Source organism: Mustela lutreola, chromosome 2 (genome assembly GCF_030435805.1).
Source record: "Mustela lutreola isolate mMusLut2 chromosome 2, mMusLut2.pri, whole genome shotgun sequence".
Lineage (NCBI taxonomy): Eukaryota > Metazoa > Chordata > Mammalia > Carnivora > Mustelidae > Mustela > Mustela lutreola.
In genome coordinates, this window is record NC_081291.1 from 26997121 (window position 1) to 27012481 (window position 15361).

General features: G+C 43.7%; 1 protein-coding gene across 14 annotated transcripts in view; it reads left to right on the forward strand.

Moving 5' to 3' along the window:
- Window positions 1–15361, forward strand: part of PXK (PX domain containing serine/threonine kinase like) — an 81070-nt gene that overhangs the window by 19250 nt on the left and 46459 nt on the right. For all 14 annotated transcript variants that reach the window (XM_059161325.1, XM_059161326.1, XM_059161338.1 and 11 more), the window contains exons 2-3: window positions 8537–8587; window positions 10852–10899. In XM_059161325.1, coding sequence (XP_059017308.1) covers window positions 8537–8587; window positions 10852–10899 — 99 coding nt within the window. The remainder of the gene's footprint in view (window positions 1–8536; window positions 8588–10851; window positions 10900–15361) is intronic.

The following is a 15361-nucleotide window of genomic DNA, read 5'->3' on the forward strand; positions in this document are numbered from 1 at the left end:
AATGGTTCCCATCGGCAAGGATGGGCGAGGCTGGGGATGGAGGAGGCTCTGAGGTTTGGTGGGTGCTTGGCTCATTTGTTTCCTTCCTCTCTTGAGAGGGTTTTTATTTTTATAGTGGAAAGCTGCTTCCTTTTTAAGAGGTTTTAGAACCATGGTTCTCGCCCCTGGCTGCACGTTAGAATCACCTGGGGAACTTTTAGGACCTACTAATGCTGTGTTTCAGCCAGACAAGTTAAATCAGAATCTTGGGGAGGGAGGGTCAAACCTTTAGTATCCTTTTATTTTTATTTTAGTTCTCTAGGTGATTATCGAATACAGCAGCATTGGGACCCTCTGCTTTAGAGATGGTGATGTGGGAACACAGACAGGTGAAGTACCTCCAAAAAGCTGCCCTCATCTCTCTGTACTTTGAGTCTTATCTGTGCCAGAAGAGAAGGAAGAATTATGTGGGTTAATCTGGTTTGAAGGTTTGCTTAAGTTTGGGTTTTAGTTCCTTTAACACATTTTTTTCCCAGAGTGATCAGTGTTTGTAGCCTCATTAAGGTAATTTGGGGCCAGACAGATTCAAAATAAGTTTTCCTTCTCATTTTGTTCCTAAAATTTCATCGAACCAAGGCATCTTTGAATGTCACCTATTGTGCAGGGAAATCTTAACTGCGTTTCTGAAAACTTAGGAAACAAAATGCCAATGAGGATGCTTACTGAGCAGGGAAGTAGGATGTTGTGTTGGGAACATTAATCAACAGTTGTGGAAATGACAGCCCCCTCCCCCCCAGTACTGGAGTCAATGGGTCACCATCATTAGAAATGGACCACTTGGGTGCCTGGGTGGCTCAGTGGGTTAAAGCCTCTGCCTTCATCTCAGGTCATGATTCCAGAGTCCTGGGATCATCGAGCTCTCTGCTCAGCGGGGAGCCTGCTTCCCTCTCTCTCTCTCTGCCTGCCTCTCTGCCTACTTGTGAACTCTGTCTGTCAAATAAATAAATAGAATCTTAAGAAAAGAAAAAAAAGAAATAGACCACTTGAGTTGCACCCACTAGTGAGGTCTCTCATCTTTCAGGGTTGCAGAAAGAGCTCAGGGCTCCCCAGGTCACTTAGGGCTGCGAGCCGGGCAGGTGGGAGGGTCTTGGGAATCTGCTACTGAGGTTGCATTTCCCACTCAGCGGCTTCCTAGTTATGTGACCTTAGCTCCCTCAGCGGAGCTGAGATCTAACCTCTTGGCAGCTGTGAGAATTGGAAAGAAGTGCAGAGTAAAGGGCTTAGCAAAGTTCCAGGCACAGGATCGGTGCTTGCTTCTCTCTAACGTCACTTAAGTAAGAAATTCCATGGTCCTGGTGCCTTTCCAGTTTGAAGAACTTCTGCACCAGACCACACAAACTAGCCAAAATGCTAGGGCTTGACAGGATGGCCACTCTGCCCCACCGAGATGGAGGGCATGGTGTCATGGGGGGAGCAAGGAGAAGGCCTGTTGGGGAAGTGGCAGCAGATGGCAGGGTTTGGGGACAGGTGTAGACCTATGAGACTCAGGGCTGCACTACAGAGCCCTTCATTGCCTGATGGGCCTTGGTGGTTTATTGTCTCTTTGATATACATGGCAGTTTCCATTCCGCATTAGAGATGACAGAAAAGATGGGAAAGATTTGCTGGAGGATTCTGGGCTGCTGACCGCGGTGCAGGAGGAGAAGGTATGACTTCAATGTTGGGTTTCTACCAGTCCCCAGGGCACTCTTCTTTCTGCTTTAATAAGAGCTACAGCCTGATTGCCAGCAGTGGACAGCAGTGCTCTGTTTAGTTTGCAGATTGGAAATTTGAGGTGAAAATATCTCCTTTTGGTCAAGTGGATGGTGGTATCAAGCAAAATAAAAAAAAATCAAACATTTTATAGTAAGGGACTAACTTGCCTTATTGAACTGGAGTAAAATTATTTCTGAGTAGGGACACTCAGGTGGGTCAATCGGTAGAGGGACTCTTGATCTTGGGGTTGTGAGTTCGAGCCCCATGTTGGGGTGGAGTTTACTTAAAGGAAATATTTTCGAGCAAAATTACCTTATATTCTCCAGTGTCTTTCTGTATCTGTTACCAGATGGCATATGGGACTTGGGGGCCACAGTGAAGCCTTAATGGGTCCCTGATGTGTTTTTACACAATGGTGGTGCTTTCAGGCCACCAGTAACTAAGTAAGTCTAGGTGGACACAAGTGGTGTTGTATATGAGATACTAGTAGGCTATGGCCAACTACAGATGAAGACAGAGGTAGCCCCCAGCACCACCCTGTAAGCCAAGCCTCCATGGATGGGGATGACTGGTTTAATGATGCGCCTGAACCTGGCTGTCTCAGCCTTAGCACCAAGGACATTCGGTGCCAGGTAGTCCTTCGTGGCGGGGGTGGGCGGGGAGGGCTGTGCTGTCCATTGTAGGTGTTTTGCAGCATCCCTGACCTCTGTCTACTGGATGCCAGTAGCTCCCTCATCCCTTGTGACAACCAGTGATGTCTCCAGACATTGCTAAATGTCACTTGGGTCAGAATCACCCTCTTTTGAAATCACTGGCCTAAATTTAAAGAATGTCTTGGCACAGACATTAATGGCGATGTCATTTTGGCTATCACCGTCTGACAACATGACCCAGGCATTATCTTGTAGTTACTGCTTCCCTCTGTCACATGCTTTTCCCAGTCATTATTGCTTTATAGACAGGGTCTTTTTTAAGACAGTGTAATAATCATAATCACAATAATAGACAACTTTATAGGGTATCAATGAAGAGACTTCAGGAATACCTTAGTGAGAATTATTAGCCTGATAGTCCTGCAATCCTGGAGTAGAGACAATGGTAAAGGCTCATGGAAGACTAGAGCACATAGTGGTTACTGTCAGTTGCGGGGAGGGGAGAGGAATAAAGGGCAAAGAACATATAGAAAGGAGTAAGGTGAGAAGATGTTTGCCAGTTGACCAAATAGTGTAGACATAACCGACTCTGGCACAAATGTGTGTTCAAGAAGTTCTAAATTTTATTAAGTTGAAAGACCCGCGGATCCCCTTACCCAAGAATCCAACACTGCCACTGGATGCAATCAGCAAGAGGTTCTTTATTGTTACGCAGGCGCCTGCGGGTGGTCAGCAGCTCTTGCTAGCTGAGCACACCCGGCTGGGGTGGTGCCGGGTTTTTATAGACAGGTACAAACAAGTTTTGGGTGGGGCGCAACTGATTGGTTGACAGTTAGAACTTTTGAAAAAGGCCTTAGTGGAGTTTGCTGATTGGCTTTGGGGACCCGCACGCGCGAAGAGAGAGGCGGGAAGGGGGAACAGGCTGATTGGTTCTGAGGGCCCGCGCGCGGGAGGAGAGAGGCGGGAAGGGGGAACAAGAAGGGGGAAGGTAGGAATGCCATCATGGCGTCCCTATTATTTCTATAAGCCAAGCAGTTACAGAAGGGCAAGAGAGCAATTAATCACGCAATTAATAACCTAATCTACGCCTAAAAGCCAGCGGTTCACAGAAAAGCAAACAAGCGGTTAGTTATCCTATCTATCTTCTAGGGGTGGGGTCTTTCAAAGTAAACTCTGCTCTCAATCTGGGTCTCAAACTCACGGCTTTGAGATCAAGAGTCCTGTGTTTATAGACAAGTTTTTGTTTTTGTTTTGTTTTAATCTAAATTGTGTGTCTACGAAGGAAGGAATGGAATCAGACTGTACCTTTCTGTTCAGACTTCCACCCCAGCATGAATGAAGTACAAGGGATTGGAACGTTATGGGTGCATTAGTGGATATTTACAGTTGGCAGCAATGTCTTTGTAAAGCACAGGTCTGAACTTTAAACTCAACATATGTAAAGCGCGACAACTCTGTTTTTACTCAGTACCTACAAAGTGCCCAACACTGAACTGGAATTTTTAAAATTAGTATTATTCGAGGGGCGCCAGGCAGCTCAGTCGTTAAGTGTCTGCCTTTGGCTCAGGTTATCATCCCAGGGTCCTGGGATCCAGCCCCACGTTGGGCTCCCTGCTCAGCAGGAAGCCTGCTTCTCCCTCTCCCAATCAATCTCCCTGCTTGTGTTCCTCTCTTGCTGTTTCTCTAGCAAATAAGTAAATAAAATCTTTTAAAAAAATGAATTAAATTAATATTATTCCTCTGATAAATCGTAGTGAAATAATAGATGCTAAAAGTGGTTTTTGAGAATCAACATTTTCCCTCAATTTTAGACATCAGAAGAGCTTGTCTTTTCAATGTGTGGTTGTTTGGAAGTACTCCATGATATATGCTAATTTCAGCTTGACTCTGAGAATGTAAAAGCCCAGAAAATTTGCCTGGAAAAAAGAAAATTTTCACCATAAAGGATTGATCCCCCAAATTTAAGAATGTCAGAAGTTTTCAGCATTTTATCTGTATGGATTTAGAAATAATTGCATTAGCATATTGCTTAAGAGATTTGCCACACTACACGAATCAGTCTTTTTTTTTTTTTTTAAAGATTTTATTTATTTGACAGAGAAAGATCACAAGTAGGCAGAGAGAGAGAGAGAGAGGGAAGCAGGCTCCCCGCTGAGCAGAGAGCCCGAAGCGGGACTCGATCCCAGGACCCCGAGATCATGACCTGAGCCGAAGGCAGTGGCTTAACCCACTGAGCCACCCAGGCGTCCCACGAATTAGTCTTAAAATATTTATTTTATGGGATGCCTGGGTGGCTCAGTCATTAAGCATCTGCCTTCTGCCTTCTGCTCAGGTCATGTTCCTGGGGTCCTGGGATTGAGCCCTATATTGGGCTTCTTGCTCAGTGGGAATCCTGCTTCTCCCTCTCCCACTTTCCCTGCATTCCCTCACTTGCTGTCTCTCTGTCCAATAGATAGATAAAATCTTAAAATATATATATATGCACATATATTTTTATATTTATATTTATATAAATTTATTATTTATTATTTTATTTTATTTTATACCCCCATATGAACCCAACTCAGCATGGCTGCCAGGTACACAACTGATTCATTCATAATTGAGTGGATATTGTTGAATTGCCATCCTTAACATATTCCTGAGAAGGCGGGAATTCCTGCTTTGAGAACTTTATACACTTTTCTTAAATACACGGAGTGGAAATGAAAGATAGCGCAATAACATCTATTTTAAAATTCAGTCACCAGGTTAACAGTGCTTATTTGGCTTTGTTTTCTAAATCACCTATTTAAATGAGAATTCAGTAGAAAGGATTTGTTGAATACCTTGTTGATAAGCATTTGTTGAGTAGTGATTGTCGGTAATGCCTAAATCATACCATCCAAGGAGATTAAAACAATTCTGAGCCTTTGAGGAAAGAATGTCAACATTCTTAAATGATTTAATCTATACCTTCATCATGAATCCCCCTGTATATAGACAGAAGGCTGGACTAGATCTGTGTTTCCTGCTTACTGTCTTCGTAAGAATTATGCGGGGAGGGGCCCCTGGGTGGCTCAGTTGTTAAGCGTCTGCCTTTAAAATCTTAAAAAAAAAAAAAAAGGGAGGCTGTTAACACATGTAATTCTAGGGTTCTATCTCAGAGATTCTAATTCAGCATTTCTGGTGCAAAGCCTGATAATGTGTTTTTTTTTTGTTTTTTTTTGTTTTAAGATTTTATTTGTCAGGGGGAGAGAGAGAGCATAAGCAGGGGAAGCTGCAGGCAGAGGGAGAAGCAAACCCCCTGCTGAGCTGAGCAGATAGCCTGACTGGGGACTGGGTCCCAGGACCCTGGGATCATGACCTGAGCCTAAGGCAGCCGCTTAACCACTGAGCAACCCAGACGTCCCAAGAATATGTTTTTTTTTTTTTTATAAAGATTTTATTTATTTATTTGACAGACAGAGATCACAAGCAGGCAGAGAGGCAGGCAGAGAGAGAGAGAGAGGAGGAAGCAGGCTCGCTGCTGAGCAGAGAGCCCAATGCGGGACTCGATCCCAGGACCCTGGGATCATGACCGGAGCCGAAGGCAGAGGCTTAACCCTCTGAGCCACCCAGGCGCCCCAAAAATATGTATTTTTAATACCCTCTCCTCTCTCTCCTCCTCAGGAGCAGAGAGATGTTAATGATCAAGCAGGTAGGGGGTTTGGTCACTGGATTTGGTTTCTTTGGAAAATGCCATCACTGCCTCTCTATTCTAACCTTTCACTTGCTTCCCTAATCTGGGCCTTCTCTAGCTGGGGATGCATATAGAATGCAAACTCTGAACACCCAAAATCGTGGATCTTAGTCTTCCGATTGCTACCACTCCTTGTTTGAATACCTAAGTTTAAACTTTTTATTTTAGGTAATTACAGATTTACATGCTGTTGTAAGAAATAACACAGAGAGATCCCATATGTCCATCATCCAGTTTGTTTCAGTGGTACTGTCTTGTGAAACTGTGGTTCAGTATCACAGTCAGCACATTGACTTTGATACAGTCTAGATCCAGAACATTCCCATCAATCCAAGCATCCCTCAGGCAGGTGTGGATGGCTGATGCACTACAGAAACTTATTTTTCACAGTTCCAGATGTTGAAAGTCCGAGATCAGGGAGCCAGCGTGGTTGCCTTCTGGGGAGAGTCCTCTTCCTCATTCATCACTGGTACTTTCTCAAAGTATCCTCTTGGTAGAAGGGGCAAGGGATCCTTCTGGAGCCTCCTTTACTTGGCACTAAACACATTCATGAGGGTTTCACTTCCATGACCTAAGAACTTCTCACAGGTCCTGCCTCCTAATACCATTATCTTTGGGGTTCGTATTCAGCATGAATTTGGGGGGGGAGGGACACAAACATTGAAAGCATAGCCCCTCACTTTGGCTTTCTATAGCCACACCTGCATCCCTACCCCCCACACCCTACCAATCCAGCCTTAACTCCTACAACACTAATTTGTTCTCCGTATCTATCATGTTGTCATTTCATGAATGTTAAATAAATGGAGTCATACAGTTTATAATCTTTTGGGACCAACTTTTTCACCCAGCATAACCCTGGAGATTCATCCAAGTTGTTACGTGAACCAGTAGTTTATTCCTCTTTGTAACTGAGTATTGCTGTGTGATACGGATGCAGCAGAGTTTAACCCCTCACCTGTTGATGGACATCTGGTTGGTTTCTAATTTTGGGCTGTTACTAATGAAGCTGCTACCAACACTGGAACAGAACATTCCTGTACAAGTTTTGTGTGATCATAAATGCTCATTTCTCTAGGGTAATGCCCAGGAGTACAATTGCTGGGTCACATAATAGTTGCATGTTTACTCTTTTAAGAAACTGCTAAACCGGGGCGCCTCGATGGCTTAGTGGGTTAAAGCCTCTGCCTTCGGCTCAGGTCATGATCCCAGGGTCCTAGGATCGAGCCCCACATCGGGCTCTCTGCTCAGTAGGGAGCCTGCTTCCTCCTCTCTCTCTCTGCCTGCCTCTCTGCCTACTTGTGATCTCTGTCAAATAAATAAATAAAATCTTAAAAAAAAAAAAAAAAAAAGAAACTGCTAAACCATATTCCAGAGTGAGGGTCCGTTTTACATGCCCACTGGCAGTATATGTGTGATCCAGTTTCTCTGTGACTTAGCCAGCATTTGGTATTATTTTTTGTTTGTTTTAGTCATTGTGGCAGGTGTGTAATAATATTTCATTGCGGTCTTTGTATGTGTTTTCCAGATGACTAGTAATGTTGAACATCTTTTTCTGTGCTTATTGCCATCTGTATGTCCTCTTGAAAGGAATGTGTATTCTACTGGAGTGTTCTGGCTGGAGTGTCCACAAATCCTCATTAAAAATGTTGGTTGATGGGGCGCCTGGGTGGCTCAGTGGGTTAAGCCGCTGCCTTCGTCTCAGGTCATGATCTCAGGGTCCTGGGATCGAGTCCCGCATCGGGCTCTCTGCTCAGCAGGGAGCCTGCTTCCCTTCCTTTCTCTCTGCCTGCCTCTCCATCTGCTTGTGATTTCTCTCTGTCAAATAAATAAATAAATAAATAAATAAATAAATCTTTAAAAAAAAAAAAAAATGTTGGTTGAGGGGCGCCTGGGTGGCTCAGTGGGTTAAAGCCTCTGCCTTTGGCTCAGGTCATGATCCCAGGGTCCTGGGATCAAGCCCCACATCAGGCTGTCTGCTCAGCAGGGAGCCTGCTTCCTCCTCTCTCTCTGCCTCTCTGCCTACTTATGATCTCACTCTCTGTCAAATAAATAAATAAATAATCTTAAAAAAAAATGTTGGTTGATGTATTGTTGAGTTCTTCTGTGTCCTTCCTGTCTAATAGTTCTATTAATTACTGAAAGAAGGGTGTGGAAGTCTCCATCCATAACCATGAATTTGCCCATTTCTTCTTTCAGTTCCGTCAGTTTTTGCCTCCCGTATTTTACATCTCTGGTGTTTGGTATATACACATTTCAGATTGCTGTGTCTTGCTGGTTGATTACTGTTTTATCTTGATGCAATATCCTCTATCTCTAGTACTTTTCTTTGCTCTGAAGTCTACTTTATCTGATATTTTCAATTAATTTTGATTCTCTGATTTGGGTGTCTTATAACAGCCTCTTTCTTTCCCCTCTCTTTTTTTAGGAGTATATCATTCGGGTGCAAAGAGGAATTTCAGCAGAAAACAGTTGGCAGGTAGGCATTTTTTTTTTTTTTTTTTGTCCCTAGAAAAATGTTTAACTGTTTAAATAAAAATCTGACTCAGGTTATCCAAAACTGTGGGAAAACCAAAACATGCATAAATATGAATCCTGCTTCTTTTAGATATAAACCTTCCAGCTTTAAGATTTATATCCAAAGGGTTTTCTGTTCCCATTTGTTTGGTTTAATTGGTATATGATGTTACCACAGAGAGTATCTAGGAATTTGTTGTCTAGTTTGACCCAGAGTAAGATAGATAGTAGGTAGATGACTTGTTTTGTTCTTAGTAATTCATACTTCTCCCCTGCAGCCATGTGTAAGTGGGGCCCGTTAGAGTGAGGTCCCTCGGATGGAAAGCCTAGAGGGGACCCTGGACATTGTACAGCTCAGAGCCTGTGCATTTCATGGACTCCCCATGGACTTGCCCTATAGCCCGAGGGTCTGTGCTCTTCCGTAGTGGAAAGAGAGTAAAAACTGCCTACTTAGATCCAGAAGTCCTTCCTGTGTCGGTTGACTTGCAGAGGGTGGGTGACTTCTCTCTAGGGGCCATTTTTTCTTGCTTTTGTAATTATAACCCCCCCCCCCCTTACAAAGCAGCGTATGTACCTTGTCCTTCAGGCCTGAATCTTAGCTCTCACCCTGAGCAGTCTTGGACCACAGTGGTCCACACTTGGTCTTCTCTTTGCCTGAATTTTCAAACTGGTTTTTTTTTTTTTTTTTAAAGATTTTATTTATTTATTTGACAGAGAGAGATCACAAGTAGGCAGAGAGGCAGGCAGAGAGAGAAAGGGGGAAGCAGGCTCTCCACCGAGCAGAGAGCCCGATGTGGGGCTTGATACCAGGACCCTGGGATCATGACCTGAGGCAAAGGCAGAGGCTTTAACCCACTGAGCCACCCAGGCGCCCCTCAAACTGGTTTTTTAAAAATTATTATTTTTTGTTTATTTGAGGGAGAGAGAGAGTGAGAGAGAGCACGAGGGGGGAGAAGGCCAGAGGGAGAAGGACACTCCCTGCAGAGCTGGGATCCTGATGCAGGACTTGATCCTGGGACTCCAGGATCATGACCTGAGCTGAAGGCAGTGGCTTAACTAGCTGAGCCACCTAGCACCCTCAAACTGCTTTCTGCGTGAATAGTTACACTATTTAACATCTCTTGAACATTTGTTGTCAGGCACTGATTCAGGCACATTAATTCACTCAACCCTTTAAAAATACGTATGCATGATTGGAGCTCCTTGTTTTACATTCAAGGGTTTCTAACTAGGCAATGGTCACACACAAATCAGCGACAGAATAGGGTTGGAATCTGTGTATTTGCCATGATTCACTGCTGTGTACCTTTCGCTCCTTTGCACTTATGAGGGATGGCCTTCTATTTTAACTCTTGTATTTGACAAGCAGGGCAAGAACATTGTCCTACCAGGGAAATCAATCCTTGGGGTAGTTTTCCAGATACAAGGCATTAGAATCCTGGGGATACTTCCCCAAAACGTGGACTCTTGGGCCCCATTGTGGACCTACTGGGGGAGATTCTCCGAGGGCAGAGTCCTAGAAGATGATAGGTAATTCTGCTCACTATTATTTTGGAGTCCTCAACAAGCGTTGCAGTCAAATCATTCAAAAGCAAAATAATTTCCTTGCCCAGAGCCTGAAGAGCTAGTGGAATTTGACTCTGGCCTAATCAGTGCCATCAGCATAACTAAGAAAGAATGTGTAGACAGTGGAAAGTGGACTGTCTACCAAGAGGGGAAACACAGGGAATTGGGAAAGGTGTGGCCTCTCTGCCTGCAGGTACAGTCCTATCTCTAGAACGGTGGGTTCTCAACTGGGGGAAGTTTTATCCAGGGCAAGGATGAAAGGGCCTCAAAACTGTTCACTTCCCTTTACTTTGATTTCATGTTCAGTAAAACTTTTTTGGGTGGGAGCATAAATCATTAATTCATCTTTCCAGGTGCCTGGTTAATGAGAAAGATATTTAAAGGGCTATTCACCCTAAAAACAAATACATCATCATTCTCTTTTACCTATTGGCATCTTGTGTGTTTGACTGGTGTTAACCGGTTTCCCATGGGCCTAGCTAGCTCTGGGCACTGATAAGTCTGTTTTCTGGGCCTGTCAGTTAAGCAATTTAAGCACCTGGTGTAAGCCCTACTACCTTTAGTTCAAGTGCCTCAGCCCTAGAATGCTAATAAATATTAAATAAGGAAATGAAAGAGGTGGTCTTTACTGAATGAAAACACCGCTCTCTTTTCTTACAGATCGTTAGGAGGTACAGCGACTTTGATTTGCTGAACAACAGCTTGCAGGTAAATACTTGAAAACACTAATGACACATGGTCATTGCTTGGGGTGTCCTAGAAACTGGTTGGAAAGGGCAGTATCAAGAACAAAAAACTAGCAGATCTTTCTGGTGGAAGATATAGACTTATACTTTAAACAGATGATGTGTGGCTCTAAAAATACACTTTGGGAAATAAACATCTGATTTACAATAGTCACAGGCAAGTGAGTCCCTGTGTGCGAGATGATATCCTTACCACAGTCATGGGATGCTGTGTGTCCTCTCTTCTGCACAGATAAGGAATGACTGGCAGGGTTGCTGGAGTCATTCACTTAGAGCTGGGACTGTCTCAGACTCTCACCGCTGAGCTAGACTGCATAGTCAGCCTTGCAGATCAATACTCAGCAGGAGCTAGAGATAGCCTTTTTCAGTGTAACTTTTTTCCTCTTAAATACCTATTGCTAACTCCCTTTGATTTAAATGTTCCTAACTTGGTGGCCACAATGGAAAGAGGGATGAGCTGCAGAATCTTTCTGGAAATAGCTGTGCTTGCTGGTCATGATGGAAGGGTCTTAGAGGGGCGTTAGCACCATAGTAAGTTATGGCAGTAGCATCCACATCCCCATTCAGCAGATTGGTCTTCAAGTGCCATGGGTGATTGCAGACCACTGGGCCTGGGTCATATCTCAGATGATTGATAACGTAAACCCTGAGCAGGTGTGCTTGGTTTATGACCAGTTCGGCCGAAAGGTGAAGCACTGCTCTCCCTTCATTGATGAGCTTGTCATCACTTATTACCTAGTCTGAGTGACCACTGGTCCTGTCCACGAAGGTCAGGAGGACTTCTGGCTGAGAGTGAGCACATGCTTCCTTTCCTTCAAAACACCATGGTTATTGATCAGGCTTTGGAAAACAGCATATGTAGAGTCCAAACTACAACATTATTTACAACCCTGCTGAAAACAGAAATGCCTAACTTGGTCTCTGATAGAATTGGCCTGAGTGTCTGTAGACCTTTATATAATTGACAGATGGTTGTGCATTTGACAAATTGTGTCTCTTTAAATTTTAATTATAGTATGACCAATTTAAATCTTCAGATAAAATATTGGGAGAGATCATGGGACGCCTGGGTGGCTCAATTGGTTGGACGACTGCCTTCGGCTCAGGTCATGATCCCGGAGTCCCGGGATCGAGTCCCACATCGGGCTCCCAGCTGCATGGAGAGTCTGCTTCTCCCTCTGACCTTCTCCTCACTCATGCTCTCTCGCTCACTGTCTCTCTCTCAAATAAATAAATAAAATCTTTAAAAAAAAAAAAATATTGGGAGAGATCAAATTCTCCTTATTGATGGGTTTAATTGGTTTCATTTATGGATTTTTTTCTTTTTAAAGATTATTTATTTATGTATTTGACAGAGAGAGATCACAAGTAGATAGAGAGGCAGGCAGAGAGAGAGAGAGAGAGAGGGAAGCAGGCTCCATGCTGAGCAGAGAGCCCGATGTGAGGCTCAATCCCAGGACCCTGAGATCATGACCTGAGCTGAAGGCAGCGGCTTAACCCACTGAGCCACCCAGGCGCCCTCATTTATTGATTTTCATAGCATATTCTTTCCACTTAGACAAAAGCTGGGTCTCTGATGATGTGGATAAGGCACCGATGTGTAGTTCATTCCAGCAGTGGATTTTCTCCACAAGTCTCTCTAGACGTTCCCAGGCAGCATTTCCACAATGGCATTTGGGAGTTAACATTGAGCCTACTACGTGTTTTCACCTTGATGCACAAGAGAACCTTTGCCCACCGATCTTCATACAGTGTCATTCAGCTGGGACTGAGGAGGGCTCATGGGAGGAAGGGCTCTGAAATTGAAATTGTAGGCCTAGCCCCCAAGAATGGGTCGGTGGGGGGGAGAGGGTTTTTTTCCCTATTTGTTTTTGCTTAGGGGATGTAAGGTTGGATCTCTATGGCGATTCAGTTATGGCCTTTTTAATATAATAGAATTTTATTTTTGCTTCAGTATAATTTTCCCTTTGAAAATAGGCACTTTCACTGTGCATTTTATTTCAAATGCAAATATCCACGTGTATTGATGTTGGCTTATGCTGGGCAGGATATGGCCAGACATCATTTCAGTGGGAGGTTTTTCTAGATCCAAGTAAACAAACAGAAGAAAGTACATACAGCTTTTTGGCAAGAAAATAATTTCAAAACAACCTCCATAAAACAGACCAAAAAGACTCTAAAAACCACAGAATAAAACTGTGACCATGCTTTTTAGTGTCTGATTACCCTTTCTGATGGATAAATGAGTTCCTGCTGAAGAAAGAGAAATATAATACATATACGCAGAGTTGTCTGTCTCCAGTAGGAGAGATGCCAAAGTGGGGGAAAAAAAAGCAGAATGTAAAATTATACATGCAATATAATAGAATTACATGAAATGTTTAGAAAGAAAGATTGGAGGGAGATATGCCAAACTGTTAACAATGGTAATCTCCAGGTGGCAGGACTGTGGGTTTTATGGTTTTTTTCCTGGCTCTTTATAGTGTTTCGTACTTCCCAAGTTCTCTATAAACAAGCAGATATAAGCCAAATAAGCAAAGCTAAGGTAGGTGCGTTTTCATAACTTTATATAATGAGTGTATTTTGTCTTAAAGAAGAATCACCACCTTATTTTAAAGATTTATTTATTTACTTTAGAGTGGGAGAGAGAGTGCATGTGAGTGGGCGGGAGGCAGAGAGATGGGAACAAGCAGACTCCCTGCTGAGCGGGGGGAGCCTGCCAGGGCAGGCAGGGGGGTTGCTGATCCCACGACCCTGAAGTCATGACCTGAGCCAAAACCAAGAGTCAGTTGCCCAACTGACTGAACCACTCAGGCGTCCCTGAATCACTAACTTATTTTAAAGGCAACATGAAATGAGTAACCATCCAGGGAGACCACATACAGCAAAACAAAAGAGAGGACCAGGAGCTGAAATGATGGGAAATGAGCTAGGAATGCTCATGTTGGGAAGGAGCCCAGACCCTGCCCCTTTCAGCGGGGAGACCTTGGGTCATTTATTTTCCCTCTCCATCCTCACTTTCCCCATCTGAAACAAGGGGTTGAACCAGGTGACTTCTCTGTTGTAGCATGGATGCTTTGTGATTTGAATTTCATTGCCCACTGTTGAACTAGGAGAGACTCTGTGGTACACTGGGGGGATATTGGAACAAATTAAGGGTTCATTGAAAACTTAGAACTCCCTAGAATACTCATTGGAATATGGTTGAAGGCAATTTGTAGACCACTGAGATCTGATCATGAAAATGAAAGATTAAATCCTTGGGGCACCTGGGTGGCTCAGTGGGTTAAGCCTCTGCCTTCAGCTCAGGTCATGATCCCAGTGTCCTGGGATCAAGCCCCACATCGGGCTCCTGCTCAACAGGGAGGCTGCTTCTCCCTCTCTCTCTGCCTGCCTCTCTGCCTACTTCTGCCTATTTGTGAACTCTGTGTGTGTGTGTATGTGTGTGTGTGTGTGTGAAATAAATAAATAATCTTAAAAAAAAAAAGAAGATTAAATCCTTTAAAGGATTAATCCTTTGAAGGTTCCTCCTCCAGACAGAACTAGTTTTCTTGAAACTACAGTATAGTTTGTCATGTACTTTAGAGGCCTCTATGAGCGGGTCAGATTATGGGATCTAGACCTCACTTTGGCAATTATTCCCCTTCGTCTTATCACTCTGCAGGTAAAATGGATGTGTCTTTGGGGACTTCTCCACTGACTTTCTTATTCCCTTCCCCATACACAGGGAACTCAAGAAGGGAATCCATAGGACATGTTAAAGAGGAAAGCTCTCAAAAATGGGAGGGTGAGGGGTGCCTGGATGGCTCAGTAGGTTAAGGCTCTGCCTTCAGCTCAGGTCATGATCCCAGGGTCCTGGGATCGGGCCCCGCATCAGGCTCTCTGCTCCGCCGGGAATCTGCTTCCCCCTCTCTCTGCCTACCTCTCTGCCTGCTTGTGATCTCTGTCAAATAAATAAATAAAATCTTTTAAATAAATAAATAAATGGGATGGTGAGCTGTCATGGTTTGAAGCCATCAGTGTGGAGGTGTCTAGGAAATCATTGCCTAGAGACTTGATTGCTCTCTGTACTAATATTCTCTTTCCCTCCCTCCTAATGAGTCATTGGACTTGTAGACTTTATATTCTATAATTGGCAAACATTTTAGAAATTTTGGGAGAAAGCTGAAAGAGTAAGTATCTCTCAAATGCTAGTCTTTTTTAAAAGGCAAGCTTTTAAAGTAACACACATATTACATACTAGTAATGCTTGTAGAAATATTTATTGTGAGATCTTCAGGCAGAGTAGGAAACAACCTCCAGTCTGTCCAGCTGACCAGCGTAGTAAACATAGCAGAGATACTATAATTGCAGCTGTTGGCAAAGAATACTTTGTTTCATCTGATGATTTGGATCAGGTGATGGGATGAGCTGCTGGGATGTCT